The following is a 16906-nucleotide window of genomic DNA, read 5'->3' on the forward strand; positions in this document are numbered from 1 at the left end:
TATTACGAATGGGATAATATTATTGCTCAGATCCATTCATGAACATTATGAGCTCTGCGGCACAACCGAAGACAGACTCGTCCTTACTTGTTTCTTTTTACATGCATATTACAATTTTAGTGCTCATTTCATGTATAATGAATTTTTCCCAGCTCTGGTACACACTCGTGCACATGGGTCAGTTTTATTGAAATGTAAACTTATATTTAAAGGTAGGTGATCGAATATTATCCCTAAATAATAATGACGTACGGAATGCGACTGAACAAGCTGTCATCGAACTTATCAAAGATGCTGGCATCAAAATAAATCTAGAAATACAAACATTTGAAAAGGTAAATTATATATTGCTGATGTGGTTAGTGTTTTACTTCCGTAAAATAAATAAATATTTTAATTTATATCAATTCAGGATGTGAAAAAATCGAACGAACGTGACCAACGTGAAAATGGTTATGTACAAGCTAAATCCAAATTTACTCCAGGTAAGACTTAAAAACATGTATCTATATTAGAATGGGCCAATATGCATCGACGGCTTGAATTTCTTAGATTGTTACTGATACATATATGTATTCACATAAAATTCTACCTCTAAAGTCATTCGATCTTTCTCTCTTCTTCTCTCCAAAGTTACTAAAAATAAAAAAAAATACATATTTTAAATGAGAGAAGATGTGCAAACGAGCGAAAATTAGGTTATAACGTGTCTTGCTAAGACTTAAACTTCGGCAGGGAAATTAGGTCGGATTCCCGATTGCCGATGCGATGATCTTGAGAAACTCTTGTTGTCCTTTCCGGACAACAGTCGGGAAAGACCAGCGGGAAAGACCAGCGGGAAAACGATCCATAAATTCTTTGTAGGCACCCACATTAGCTTTTGTGAAGCTAATGAACGTTCAGAAGTACTTCCGAAGGAAAGTTATGCATCGGTTTCCAGTTAATGCAGGTTTCAATTCTTCTGCTAACGGTAACGGAACTATGACAGCTTTTTTGCACTCATGAGGGTGTACGTAGCCTGTAGTATTATATACATACATATATGTATTTTCTAATAAATGCCTTATATTTGTATTCTAGAATCTGGCAGGAATAGTCTGGGAAAAGTAGGCTATTCCTATTATATCTATGTATCTTTTATAATAAATTTTAATTTATCTTAAATAAACTAATAAATTGTATTATGGTCGTATTTAAATCTTTTAAGAACCCCAATCGTCCACGACAAACAAAAGTTCGGATCCGAAAGAAATCCCCAGAAATCCAGCGTTTTCTGCTTCAATCCGTGCAAATCCAGCGGCGAACTATACAGCAAACGATGATGATGAGGAGGATACTCGTGATATGACAGGCCGAATTCGCACAGAATATGGTTATGAGGTAATGACAACAAAAAAAATTTGAATATACATAGTTGCACTGTATCGTGCAAAATTTGAGGCAGGCTGCCGTCTGTTTGTTGAAAACGTTGACCACATCCTTTAATTGTGGCAGCCCAAACGGCCCAAATGTGTACACACGATTTTCCAAGCGAAACTCTAGAATATTTTATATGTGCAGTTTGAAAATTATATTTTATTCTGTTCAATTCAATGGAACAACAAAAACAAAGCTTCTACAATAAGAAAGACGTCAAGCCTTCAATGTGTGGATCGCTGATGATAAACCGTCAAGGGTTTTGAAATAGTCGGCTATACGGTCTATGAATTTTGTTTTTTTTTTTTCTAATTTACTTGTTTTCTAGGTATAATAATTTAATAGAATATAATTTGTAAAATATACATTTTACAAAAATAATAAACTTGGTCTTGAAGACAACAAACTAATATAATAATTAATTATTTACAGACCAGTAAAACCAAACATAATACTATCTGAATATGTTAAAGAATAATTTAGTGACGAAAAATTGAGTTTGAATCAATCATGAGTGTTTTAGGAGGGCCCGTATCGTGTTAATTCCAATAGCTCTTAACTCGTGAATCGGATTAAATAAACTTTTGGCTAGCGATGATGCGTACACATTAGATGCACAATTGGTTATAATTTTTATAAATAGTTTGACAGCTTCGTATATAACATTTGAGTGAAAATGGTTTCTCATCCGTAATCGTATAACACGATACTGGCCGGGGACAATGATCCCGAACACACTACGAAAGTTGTCGAACGGATGATCTATCACCCCCCGCAGTAACTGCACCTCAACCCATCGCACATCTAAGATATGCTCAAAGCCAATGCAGTAAATTGTACCAGAGGTGACAGCAATGCATCTTAGTTCTAAGCAAATAGAAAGCACGCAATTTACTAGAAATTGACAACCTTTTGTTTTGTGCACTTACTTTTGACACCAAAAACTTCAAATATTTCCGATTTTTCGTTCATATTCTTTTTTTGATGTAATAACTTTGTGTTTGTGTGTTTTCACATCATTTTAAAACAAATGTTTCATTCTGTCATTCAAAAAATCCTTAAGTCGTGGTAATATTGTTACTTTCCAAGGCTGTACACTTTCTTTTGACACTGACTGTATGTAAGACTCTGTAAACATGCGTTAAATACCTACTTTGTCCGGATATGAAAACAGGTACTCCCGCTGATTTAACTTGACTGTTCTGGAAGTCTCGTGATAGACACACTGCCTCCCTAATCAATACCTGCGAGAGAGAGCATGACGAATTCACAACGTCAAACGCAGCACAAAGTCCCAACAAGACATTTGCCCCGATTCCCCATTTAAAACGAGGAGTTTGAACTGGCTCCGTAATATTTAGTATTACTAGCACTGCCCGTGGTCGAATGTTCGACCAATGGGGTTCTTCGATGAAGAAAGCTAATAAGTAAATAGCAAACGATACAAAATGGTTTATATACGTTCACGTAAGGTTTTTCCGTTATAAGCAGGCTGATTTCGCGGTAATTGGCGGCATTGCCTTTCTCGTGGATTGAACAGAGTACACTTAAGTTCTAGTCTTGAGGCATACTTTCATCCGACCATATTTTGCATAGGAGTTGATACATCTTCTTTACCAACTCTTCGCCTCCGTATATGAACAGCGGGTATTCCGTCATTACCTGGCGACTTGTGATTTTTTAGCCTGGATGTTGCCATTCTCACTTCGTCATAGTCGGTGGCCGGAGCGTGCTTTCCAATATCGACGATTGGGTTATCGGGTTCGTCTTCTCCCTCGCGAGTGAAATATTATTAAAATAAAAGATGTTCCGCTTATGTGTAGCGTACAAAAGTAATTGTCTTTATTAAAGAAATGCCTTTCTTTTTATACAAAATTATCTATTTTACACATGCGTAATTACACTAATTCTACTACACTAAAAGTATCTACCCCTGTCAACCAAAACTGCGTAAAAAACTGGATATTGCACGAGTAAAAAAGTGGCTAAAAAAGTGGATAATTTTATATAGGCAGTGTGCGGATTTTATCCATGGTGAAATGGGATATTTCGTGTACGTGGGAGCTGTTAGTCGGCATCGACTGCATACTTTTAGGTGCCAATTACAGCTTTGAACATCAATGTGTAGTGTTGCCAGACCGTCCTTTAAAATATCCAAAAACAACTTTCCTAATACCCAAAAATTCCACATGCAGAATGGAAAATGCTCCAAACCGGATAATGCACGAGTAAAAAAGTGGCTAAAAAAGTGGATAATTTTATATAGGCAGTGTGCGGATTTTATCCATGGTGAAATGGGATATTTCGTGTACGTGTGAGCTGTTAGTCGGCATCGACTGCATACTTTTAGGTGCCAATTACAGCTTTGAACATCAATGTGTAGTGTTGCCAGACCGTCCTTTAAAATATCCAAAAACAACTTTCCTAATACCCAAAAATTCCACATGCAGAATGAAAAATGCTCCAAATTTTTTATTAACTTTTTTAAGTACAAAAAATTCCCAACAAATATTCCATACTTTTTATTAATTCTTTTTTAAATTGCATTTTTAATAAATAAAATAACAATAGAATAAAAGGAATTAAAATTGAAAACGATAAAAAAATAATATAAAATAAATTGAATTAATAAAGTAAAATGAAACAAAACAAAATAAAATAAAAAAATTAAGGAAAAATTCATTAAAGTGAATAAATAAAAATAAAATAAAATGAAATAAAATAAATAAAGTAAAAAAATAATTTGGGATGAAACCAAAGAAAATGAAATGGAATAAAATTAAATAAAGTGAACTGCCATACCAAAATTCGAGTGGAACGTATTAAAAGAAAAATAAATTCAATGAAATATAAAAGAATGAAGTGAGATGGAAAAAAATAAAATGAAACGGAACGAAGTGAAATGAAACAAAAAATTAACTGAAGCGAAAAAATATGAAACTTTGAAATTAAACTGAATGAAATGAAGAGTGAAATGATATGGAAAAGAAACAAAAATGAAACTATATGAAATAAAATGGAATGATATAAAATGAAATGAGAAATATATAAATCATATGAAAATGAAAAGAAATAAAACGAAATTATATGAAACTATATGAAATGCACCTAAATATACACAGAATATATTAAACGAAATGAAATGAAAGAAATTAATTGAAATTAAATAAGATAAAATGAAATGACATGGAATTAAATTAAATGAGACGAAATGAAATGGAATAAAATGAAATAAAACTAAATGAACAAAAAATGTAACGAAATGAGATTCAACAAAATTAAATTAAATAAAGTAATGAAAAGTAATGAAAGGAAACGAAACAAAATTCAATTAAATTAAAAATATAGAAATTAAATGAAATGAAATGGAATAAAATGAGACGAAATAGAATAAAAGAAAATAAAATAATATAAAGTAAAATAAAATAAAATAAAACAAAATAAAATAAAGTAAAGTAACAGAAAACAAAAATAGATTAAAATAAAATAAGATAAATTAAAACAAAAATAGATTATAATAAAATAAAAATAGAATAAAACAAAATAAAACAAAAAATAAAATATTGTAAAATAAAATGAAATGGAGTGGTATGAAATTAAAATGAAGCAAAAAAAAGAAATAAAATGAAATGAAACAAAATGGAATGGAATGACATATGGAACGATATGAAATACAGAGAAATGAAAAAAATAGAACAATATGAAGTGAAATAAAATGGAATGAAATGAAATAATATGAACAAAAACGAAATCAAGTGGAATGAAATTAAGTGAAATTAATATGAAGTAATATGGAACAAAATGAAATAAAATAAAGTAGAATAAAATAAAAACCAAATGAAATAAAATTTAAAACAATAAATAAATTAAAATAAAACTAAATTTAAACTAAACACAATTAAATAAAATGGAACGAAGCGAATTGAAATTGGGTGAACCGAAATGAAATCAAACGAAATGTATTGAAACGAATTTAAACGAAATGAAATAATATGAATAAAATGAAAATAGGGCGGAACGAAACGAAATTGAGTGAAATGAAATAGAATAAAATGAAATGATATGGAAAAGAAACAAAAACAATGAAACTATTTGAAATGAGACGGAATGATATAAAATGAAATGAAAACAGTATATATCATATGGAAATGAAAAGAAATAAAACGAAATTCTCTTATTCTGGAACATCGCCGGGTCCACATTTTCGTTGCCGGAATCTTTCGGAGATGACGAAGGTGGACAGGAACTAGTTGAAGACATGCGCTAGATTATTAAATCCCTTTTTGCTCAGGTTTTTAAGCATCGGCATGGCTATGCCGCCTGGCCATACTGCTTTAGATGGTTTAGCATGAACGATGGCATCTTCAACCTCTTTGGCGGTGATGGTAATTGGGGGCGCACTGTATTTATGCTTGGGTGCGCGTCTGTTGGCCCGCCGTCTAACTTTGTCAACCGTAACCTGTTCTAACTCGAGACAGCGGAAACGACGCTCCACCTGGCAGTTTGCTGGTTTCGCCAAATGGCGCTTCTACATCTGCGACCCAAGATCCAATATACAACCAAACTTTTGCTTTCTTTGACCGCTTTACAAGGCAACGGCCTTCAAACATCAGTGACCAGAAGCAGTGTTACCAAGCTGTGTTCTTTCCACTTTTAAAGATTCTCGCCAATTTGCTCCTTTCTCTGCGGTTGCTGTACGAAGTCACTAATTAAATAACACGTCTTCAATCGCCAGGAGGAATCCAGCAGCCAGCTCATTCCGCTGATACCCCGTGTTTATGCAATCATGCTGAAGCTCATGTCTTTGACGCAACCTTCAGATTCCCATTTAGCCATACTCTAGACCAGGGATGCACCTTAACGTTAAGCTAATCGTTTATCAAAAAATTTCCACCGTTTCCGTTGAAACACTTCGAAATATTATCGATAAAGAAATTATCAAAATAAATTGTATCTCGTTTTTAACAGAAACGAAAAGCTTTCGTTAACGTTAAAAACGTTAACAAAAACGTGATACTTTATGTTTGAATTGTGCTGGTAATGCTATAGCAATGGTGAAACCGTAAGGTGGTAACAGCGAGCGGGCATACACACACAAACTCCGTGTAATTTGTTTGTGTAATTCGTTAATGGTAATGGGTAATGTCAAAAATACTCTGAGAAATGTTCGTACTGTCAAAATTCATGGGAAAAGTTGCAATCAGCTTGGCTAATGCTTTCACCTTTAATGACTCCGCCATTAATCAGCTTTGCCAGCATAGTTTGAAATTAATAATCAACATAAACGATTTGATTTCGTTTTGATATGGCAGAAAACGAAAAAAAATCATTTCGTTAATTTGACGTTATCGTAACGAAATGATATTGGTTCGTTGGTTACGCATGCCTGCTCTAGACAAACAAATCGTTATTGTTGCAAAAGTACTTACCTATATTTGCAGTCGAAAAGCACTATTTAAAAAAAAAATTAAGAAATATTTCCATTTCTGAAAAATTGCGTAAATATACATTTTTTGATGACATCAGTCTATTTATTTTAGGATTTTTTTTATAATTATAATCCACATACTTTTAGGCGCGTATGAATTTTGGAAAATACCCCACAAAAGTGCGGTGGTGTTAGTATTTTTCAGAAAAATATGAGATAGTATTGGAATTCGAGGTGAAAATGGCAAAAAGTGCGTAGCGTTGGTTGGCAGGGATATTCCTAACATATACATTCTGTGTCAGCATATTAGTTTGACCTGATTTTAGATATTTCTCATTGTATAAATATTTTGGCAGGCACATTGACAAACTGTCATTGACGTTCGGTCACGCTATTAACGAATTGGTCAATGCGGCAGTTAAATGTAACCGGATATGGGCCTTGCCGTCGGCATTTGTATATGATGTTGAAATGCATTGGCATAGAAGATCATAATGCATAAGGCTACAAACGCATTGGCATAGGAGGGCATAATGCATAATGCTACACTAGCTAGCAATGAAGAGAAGTGTTCCCTCCAAAACTAATGCCCACTCTGTATGTCCGTCACCATGTCGCCATAATTGTTCCTGCAGAATCCTGCCTGGGCTTGAAACCTTTCGTCATCCGCTGTGTTTTTTTTTTGCACTATTTCCATCAGCCAGCATCTGAAGCATCTTCCGCCTCACGTTTGTTTCCTAAATAGGCGTCTCTCTTCTTTGTTCACCACACGATATACTGCGCGTTGCCGCGCTTGTACGCAGCGTTCTTCTTTTTCGAGGCAGTGCGTCATTCCTCATCGTACCAGTAATCAGAGAGAAATATACTCCCAGTGCTCGATCATATCGTTAGGTCGAAGATAGCTCTCGGTGTGAGAATCGAGTGGAGTAGTCATCAGCTATCTGCTTCGTGAGCAGCTTTTCGACAGCAAACTTTCCATGTGTCATTGCGCGCACTTTTTTGCTGCACAGAGATGAAATATGAAAACCCAAATTTTCGATTTTTGAATTAGAAAAAATCTAATTATAATCGAACTAGTTAGTACTTATTTATTATTTTAGGTCTATAACGGAACCAAAAATTTGGATCACTAATTACAGACTTCCCTTCAGGGTAATAAATCTAAACGGGTTAAGAACTATTTTTTCTTTGAATGTTGTATCAACAAAAAACAAATTCGAACTTTGATACGGTATGGACAGCATTATTGAATTTAGCGGGAAAATTTAACAGTATGGTATGGAAATGTGCTTCGCTTCTTCGCTCTGCTAACTGGCGCCAATTGGTCACACCAAGGGGGCTTAAACCGTTTTCCGCCTGGTCGTTCCAGCGGAGTGGGGGCCGCCCTCTTCCTCTGCTTCCATAGGCGATAAAAACACTTTCTTAGCCGGAGAGTCATCTTTCATTCGCATAACAGGATCTAGCCAGCGTAGCCGCTGCGTTTTAATTCGCTGGGCTATTTAGATGTCTGCGTTAAGCTCGTACAGCTCATCATTAAATCTTCTTCGGTAGTCGCCATCGCCAACGCGTAGAGGTCCATAAATCTTTCGAAGAACTTTTCTCTCGAACATTCCCACAGCCGCTTGATCTGATGTTGCCGTGGTCCATGCTTCTGCACCAATAGCAGGACGGGTATTTGTCTTGTAGAGAATGATTTTCGTTTAGCGAGAGAGGACTTCACTTTTCAATTGCCTACCTAGTCCAAAGTAGAATTTATTGGAAAGAGTGATTATTCGCTGGATTTTAGAACTGATGTTGTTGTTAGTGTTAATGCTGATTCCCAAATAAACGAAGTCTTTTACTACTTCGAAATTATGGCTGCCAACAGTAGCGTGGTTGCCAAGGCGCATATGCGCTGACTCTTTGCTCGATGACAGCAGGTAATTCGTTTTGTCCTCATTCACCATCAAACCCATCTTTACCATTCTTTTCCAGTTTGTTATCAATGTCATCAGCATATGCCTAATTACACGCTTTTATACAATATTGTTCCAGAGCGGTTAAGTTCTGCAGCTAGTATAATTTTCTCCAGCATCAAATTAAAGAAATCGCACGATAGGGGGTCACGCTGTCTGAAACCTGTGCCATTTTGTATATCCATATAAGTTTCTCTGGGAAACGAAATTCAGACATAGCAGCTCCTTATCGTGCGGTCGAAAGCGGCTTTAAAATGAAAGAAGAGGATGTGTCTCGACTCTTTTTTCGCGGTTTTTTTTTTCAAGATCTGGTCGATGGTAGACTTACCAGGTCTGAAGCCGCACTGATAAGGTTAAATCACCCGATTCACGATGGGCTTCAATCTTTCGCAAAATACACTTGACAGGACCTTATATGCGATATTAAGAAACTGATTCCGCGATAGTTGGCGCAGTTTGCAGTATCCCCTTTCTTGTGGACTGGGCAAAGAACACTTAGATTCCAATCGTCGGGCATGCACTCGACCACCATATTTTGCATAGAAGCTGATGCATTTCAATAGCAGTCTATCAGCGCCCGCGGCCTTGTTGTTTTTATACCCAGCTGTACTCGTACACAGGGTATTATAACTGTGATTGGATAACGGTTGGTTGTATAGGTATAAAGGAATCGAGATAGATAAAAAATTTGACTGAGCCATGTCCGTCCGTCCATCCGTACATCCGTCCGTCTGTCCGTTAACACGATAATTTAAGTAAATATTGAGATGATTTTAATAATCGGGGATTGCCCATATTGCTTTTTTTTCAAATGTATGAAAACATTTATTTGAAGCAATTTTTTAATTTTATAATTTATTTAATAATTTGGGAAAAATCTAAACAACGTGACCTTGTCCGTCCTGATGTCACGTTGTTTAAATTTTTCCCAAATTATTAAATAAAATATTGAGATATCTGCACCAAATTTGGTACACGATCTTATCTGGACCCAGAATGGATTGGTATTGAAAATGAGCGAAATCGGATGATAACCACGCCCACTTATTATATATATAAAATTTTGGAAAACACAAAAAACTTGATCATTTAGTAAATAATACACCTAGAATGTTGAAATTTGACGTGTGGACTGATATTGAGACTCTTGTTAAAAATTTGAAGAACTTTTTTTAACATGGGCGTGGCACCACCCACTTGTGATAAAATCAATTTTACAAATATTATTAATCATAAATCAAAAATCGTTAAACCTATCGTAAAAAAATTCGGCAGAGAGGTTGCCTTTACTATAAGGAGTGCTTTGAAGAAAAATTAACGAAATCGGTTAAGGACCACGCCCACTTTTATATAAAAGATTTTTAAAAGGATATCTGTATTTTAGCCTGGCTATATTGTGTATAGTTATGATTTTAGAAAGTTGTCAAAAATATGTCTTGTCGGGGTTATGACATGTATCCCTTCCTCAGCTTCTACAACAAGATACCCAACCTCATAAAGGTTTGGAACATTCCATATGTACGTAAACGCAAATGTTCTCATACAAGCATTATTTACTTCATATGTCCAACTTTATCCAGCCCTGTCGAGCCGAATATGTCAATTTCCCCCCTGAATTTCACTTGCCTTTTAAGAAGACCTGTTGTTCTGTGCTCTGAAGTCCTAGGATTAGGAATTGAGCATTGTTCCGTAACTATAAATATTTCCCTCAAAGCACAACCTTCCACTCGCAAAAATATGTATGTATATTTCCCAATATTTATAGTGCTGTATAACTTTGTAATATATTTTTCGATGATCAATACAGATCGATCGAGCATCTGCTGGTAACTGCAAGCTTAACAAGCAGGAAAAGGAAAGAGATAAGGAACAACCCGATGAATTTGGATACACAATAGGTATATAAGCCAACCTCAAAAAACCTCCTTTAATGTGTTTGTATGTATTATACATATATATACATATATATATATATATTTTGTTACTGCAGCGAAGATTAAGAAACGTTATAATTTGATGAAAGACTTGCGCAAAGTTGAGGTAACGCGTGCACCAAACACTTCGTTAGGTCTGGCATTGGCCGGACATACGGACAGGAGAAAAATGGCTTGTTTTGTTGCTGGCATTAATGCTAATGGACCCCTAGCATCACTAGATATAAAAGCAGGTGATGAGATACTCGAAGTTAATGGCAATGTTCTCCAGAATAGATGCCATTTAAATGCTTCCGTTATATTTAAAAATATTGACTCCGAGAAAATTGTGCTCATTACATCCCGCAGAAAAGACAATGATGAAGGCATATCCGTGAAGCCCATAAAGAAGTTCCCAAGAGAAGTAGATGATGTACGTATCACAATTTGTGTGTAAGGACATAATTGATTTATTATTTTAACGGTATTTGTTTATTTTTGTTTAGACGAAATTCTTATTCGAACTGTATCCAAACGCTCGTTCGATACAAATTAAAAAAGAAGGCTTCCTAGGTATTATGGTTATTTACGGAAAACATGTGGAAGTTGGCAATGGTATATTTGTATCAGATTTACGTGAAGAATCCAATGCTGTAGCGGTAATATTTTACTGTTTAATGTTTTATTGTTGCTAAAATGTGTATTAATATTTTATTGCTGTTTTTGTTGTACTATGTATGTGCGCACAGGCAGGTATAAAGGTGGGCGATATGTTACTTGCTGTCAACAAGGATGTCACTTTAGAATCGAATTATGATGAGGTGAGTCCGAGCTGTTTTATAAAATTACGATAGATGATCACTAAATGTGACCCGGCCTATGAAAAGGGGGCTTATGACTCAAAAAAAATTACTACTACTAAGAAACTGAAAAAATGCATTGCTTATCTTTAACAGCTGTTTCTCGCAATTTCTTTTTTGAGTCATAAGCCACCTTTTCATAGACCGGGTCACAAATAATTGAAAAATATGGCATGTTAATATCGCAGGTTTTGTTATTAACAGATTAATTTTAAAAATTTTATTCTTTTGGGAAAATGCAAACAAAATTATGTATTTTGCATTGAGTTCCATAACAATTAATATAGGTAGTTTAAAAATTACTAATGAAACACATATTTGAAGCACATCGAACCTGGAAGTTAATCACCGGAAAACAATATGTTTTAATTGTTGAAAAAAAGTGAATATTGCTTTATATGTAAATCGTACTTTATTTTATCAATTATAATTTTTGGCGCTGCTCCTCAAATTTCCCTCACAAGCGTCGTATGTTGACTACATGGGCAGGTCAACTGAGTTAGGTCGACATCCGGTCATCTGGTTTATATACAAAAGAGACGAAGAAATTGAAGTGAATTGGTAATGTACATCGCTTAGAAAAACTTCTTTATTCTAAGATGGTTTGGATGAGTTTAGTGGGAAAATTTTACGGTGTATCGTATGGAAATGAGTTCCATATTATTTATGAAATTTATGTATGTCGCGAGCGTAACTCCCTTCGTTGAGCTTTCCTGGGCACTACTAATTACTTTTTTACAAATCAATCACTACTTTGACAATTCCATTAAAAATTATGAAAGTTTTACACAAAAGTGTCGCTACCGTTTCAATGAAATTTTCCATATGTAGTTCATTTTTTAATGTTTTACTTATCTACCAAATAACATATGCATTTTTTTCGTACGGTTTATGACCTTCCACAAATTTAGTTGCAATCTCTTTTAAAATGAGCTCTCCCCTCTGCTGCTTTCGGAAACAAAAATACACAATACTTATACCCTAAATATTTTGAAATTAGGCCACGGGATACTTGTGGTCTAAAAACAAACTACTATTTTAAAACGACGTTACAGAAAGGTCAACAAAGGGCAATTGTGATGGGAATGAAAATTCTACAATATCTTAATACTTATTTTAATGCAAAATTAAAAATACAAATGATTATAACTTATTTACTTATTTTTTTTTTCTTAGGCAGTAGCTTTAATAAGGCGGGCCGAGGGCATAGTAACGCTAGTTTTGCTGACACTCAAATCTGAAGAAGCTCTGAAAGCTGAAAGAGAGGCTGCGGAAAAGAAAAAAGAAGGTAAAAATCATTGAACATAAAAGGGTTCGGAAAACTTCCGTGAAACTAAAAACTTATTTAATTCCTCTTGCACGTTTTCTTTCTTTTTCTCCATAGTCATGTTTATCAGAATATGCAGGTGTAGACTATTGTACTGTATAGGCTGATTCATTTAGGGCTTATAGTGAGTTCATTAACTACCGATGTATGGTTCGCATTCCGGTGAACACGCTAACAAATAGAAACTAGCGAGATTTTTTGGCTCCATTCTCACATTTTAACTGACTTCTCTTGTTTAATTTACCGTCTTTGTTGTTGCAAAAGTACTTCGTTCTGCTAATTCGAGACTTGACGGAATAATCCAACGACATACAGCACAGAAAACTTTAGCAGGATAAAAATGTGACTTTCAAGTACATGTTTTTGTTGTTGTAGCAGTGTTAGCCCTACCCAATAGGTGCGAACACTCACAAATTGTCAATATGTATCAATATAATGGTAGTCCAAGGAAACTACCAGTTTGGCTTTGTTTCCACGTGACAAAATGCCCATCGTTTTTGGCGATAAAGTGTTACCGCGAGCGCATGCCGCGGTTGACAATACAGACAGCAGGTCAGCAGACGCGCACAAAAGCAAAGGGTGTCTCCCATTGCCTTTTCAAAAAGGATCAGCTAGGACTTTCATTCCAACAGATTTATAACCAGGCGTTGTTTGTTTTCCGTGAAATTTTTGTATTCAGTGTATTCGAAAGGAATAATTCTCCACAAATTTTTGAGTGACCGGCAGGCATCGGTTGCTGTTGTTGTAGTATTAACGATAAAGACACTCGCCGAAGGTTTTGGGTCCTTCACCGGATAAAGATCCGGTACGCTCCGGCAACAAGCACCATTGAGGTACTAGCCTGACCATTTCGGGAACGGTTAATAACAAGCCGCTGATGCAGCAACCGCATATTTTATTTAATTATATTAAAATACTAATATGACCACACTGAATCTTCTAGGCCATCCCGTCCCCCAACCCCTAGTTTTACGAGGAACTTCGGGTTGCCAGAGCTTCGCCTGCTATATATGTATGTGTATGATACGTGCATATTTGTAATAGAGCTCGGCTCGCGTGGGTAAGGGGAAGCTGACTATCATTTATCACTCTATGCAGTATACTCTATTTGATCCCGACATCGGCCACAGAGACAGTTTCTTGGAACGTCAATGAATATCTGTCCGCTCAAGCGTTGCGAATTTAGATATCATCATCAACTATATCTCTGCTGTCACCTGCTGCCCTAGTGGATATTGACCTGATATCAGTGGCATTCTCGCTGGTGAAAACCGCATTATTCGTGGCGATGTTAATGCTGACCACGGTCTGTAGCATTCCGATTTACAAGCAGACAGTAGAGGTGAATCCGCGTCGGCTCGTTTAATTCCCGCTGGGAAAATTCCGGAAACCCGGCCACACTTTCCAATGGAGGCCGTAAATTTAGGGAGAGATAGATGACCTTGTATGACAGCAAAACCCTCATGACCATCAAATCAGGGACATAAGTCTGTGCATCAGAAAGCTTGTAGACAAACACTAGCTAGGTAAACTTTGGTCAACCTTAAAGTCCCTCTCAAGCCTGACTTAACATAATACCAAAATATCCATCGCCTTCGATGATAAATCGGATGAAAAACAAAAAAAAAACACAAATAGGCGAAGCTTGTACAAAAACCGCCAGAGAAGTGGTGGGAACCTTAAAGTCAAACAAAAAACCGTGGTTGAGTGATGACACGTTGGATTGCATTAAGAAACGTCAGTCTTAAAGCTTGACCTGCAACGCGTAAACAGCGCCGACGAAAGACATAGGATACCTCGACGATATAACGAAGCTGAAAGGGAAGTAAAGTAGATGGCCAAGAGAGACAAAAGAAGATACGCCAACAACGTAGCATCAGACGCCGAATCTGCTGCTTGCGCTGGAAATTTGCGCATAGTTTACGACAGGCATGCTTAACGAACGAAACGATATCATTTCGTTACGATAATCAACGCTAATAAACGAAACGAAGTCACTTCGTTTCGTTTATTAACGTTAAGAACGTCAAATTAACGAAGTGACTTCGTTTCGTTTATTAGCGTTGATTACCGTAACGAAATGATGTCGTTTCGTTCGTTAAGCATGCCTGGTTTACGACAAAACAAAACAATTAACTGGAAATAGACAGAACATTCCACCGTTAAGGGGTGAGGATGGAAGCGTATTGACCTCGGATGAGCAACAAACTGAAAGGTGGCAACAGTTTTTCGAAGTAACAGCGCTCCCAATAGCGGAAAACAGCGATCCACTGAGGCTCGGAAGTGTACACAACCCAAACAGAAATATTTCGTCCGAGCGTCCACTATCAGTAATTGAAATAGCTGCAGCAATTAAGAAATTAAAAAGAAATAAAACTGCAGGTCCCGATGGCATACCGGCGGAATTGTTCAAGCACGGTGCCTCGTGTCTGTCGGAAGTGTTATAACCCGTTTTACGCTGCGCCTGGGAGGCAGGAATAATGCCGGAGGACTGGAAAGAAGGCGATACCATACCTATTCCAAAAAAGGAAGATCTTAACATCTGCAAAAACTGGAGGGGAATTACTCTCCTTAACACCATCCAAAAATTACTTGCTTTCATTACTTTGGAGAGAATCGCGCCGACGCTGAATACACGCTTGCGAGATCAGCAAATTGGTTTCAGACCTCAACGGTCATGTGTTGACCATATTAATTCATTGCGTATAATCATCGAGCAATCGGCTGAATGGCAATCGCCTCTTTATGTACTCGTTGTGGACTTTGAACGTGCTTTCGAAACGATACATAGAAGCGCTATTTGGAGTGCGCTGCGGCATCACGGAGTACCGGATGTAATTATTAAGCTAATAATGGATCTATACAACATCGCAAATTACAGCGTTAGATTCAAGCAAAAATCAAGCTCCAAGTTTAACATCACCAAAGGCGTTCGCCAAGGCTGCGTTCTCTCGCCGCTGCTGTTTACTCTTGGCTAGATGGCGTACTAGCTGAAACAAATCGTACAGCGCCAGATGGCATTCAGTGGGGATTACGCGAAAAATTATGATAGGTATCAAAGAAATAAAAAAAAAAAAAAATATGCGCCAGCGCTTGCTGCTGCCGATATGCATGAATTCCTTTGTCGACAAATCTAGACGGTAGGCCAACAGACGCACACGCAATAAGCCCAGGCGGGATTTCCATGTCGATGCCTTTAAAGTTGGCTATGATTGATTAAAATACTTTCGGCATCCCTGCCTGAAAACTATAAAATGGCGAGGGTGGTACCGATACGTAAGCCTGGGAAACCAGCTAACGTTAGCTCATATCTCTCCTATCGTCAATAGCCAAGACAATTGAAGTATCCTGCTCCTTTATTTCACCGCAAATCTGTGAATTGCTAATCATCAGCATGGCCTCTGAAAGTTACATAGCATCACCACCGCGCTAAACGCCATCAAAACACAAATAAATTGAGGACTGCATCAAGAACCCTACAATAGAACAGTACTCGTAGCGCTAGACGTATCAAAAGCTTTTGATACAGCACGTTACTGTAAGACCTGGGGCCGTATCGTGACATACGATCCGTGATCGAATGTCATTTTTATATTGTGGTCAGAAATGGTGAATCAGTTTAATGCAATATGTGAACTACAGACGTCAGAGGTCGCCGAGGATTTGGTTGGTGACAGTGTCAGATTTCGCGTTGTGAAAAAAATGAAAGGCTAGGGAGATATCTGTTTTTCTTATAGCATAGATCATCAACGGATGGGCTGGGACCTTTTGCCATTATCGTGTTGTTGTTGTTGTTGTAGCGATAAGGACACTCCCCGAAGGCCTTGGGAGTATTATCGAGTTGTTGGTCCTTTGCCGGATGCAGATCCGGTACGTTCCGGTACCAAGCCCGACCATCTCGGGAACGATTTGTTATGACCACATGCGACCTTCTAGGCCATCCCGCCCTCCCACCTCCTAGATCCATGAGGAGTTCGGGGTCGCCATTACCGTGCAGCGGGAAGACA

At 36.8% G+C, this 16906-nt stretch overlaps 1 protein-coding gene across 2 annotated transcripts in view; it reads left to right on the plus strand.

Annotated features, from left to right (window-relative positions):
- Positions 1 to 16906, plus strand: part of inaD (inactivation no afterpotential D) — a 120567-nt gene that overhangs the window by 51530 nt on the left and 52131 nt on the right. For both annotated transcript variants that reach the window (XM_067773642.1, XM_067773641.1), the window contains exons 4-11: positions 213 to 335; positions 413 to 485; positions 1208 to 1380; positions 10607 to 10697; positions 10790 to 11145; positions 11219 to 11371; positions 11462 to 11533; positions 12749 to 12860. In XM_067773642.1, coding sequence (XP_067629743.1) covers positions 213 to 335; positions 413 to 485; positions 1208 to 1380; positions 10607 to 10697; positions 10790 to 11145; positions 11219 to 11371; positions 11462 to 11533; positions 12749 to 12860 — 1153 coding nt within the window. The remainder of the gene's footprint in view (positions 1 to 212; positions 336 to 412; positions 486 to 1207; positions 1381 to 10606; positions 10698 to 10789; positions 11146 to 11218; positions 11372 to 11461; positions 11534 to 12748; positions 12861 to 16906) is intronic.

This window comes from Eurosta solidaginis, chromosome 3 (assembly GCF_040869045.1).
Source record: "Eurosta solidaginis isolate ZX-2024a chromosome 3, ASM4086904v1, whole genome shotgun sequence".
Lineage (NCBI taxonomy): Eukaryota > Metazoa > Arthropoda > Insecta > Diptera > Tephritidae > Eurosta > Eurosta solidaginis.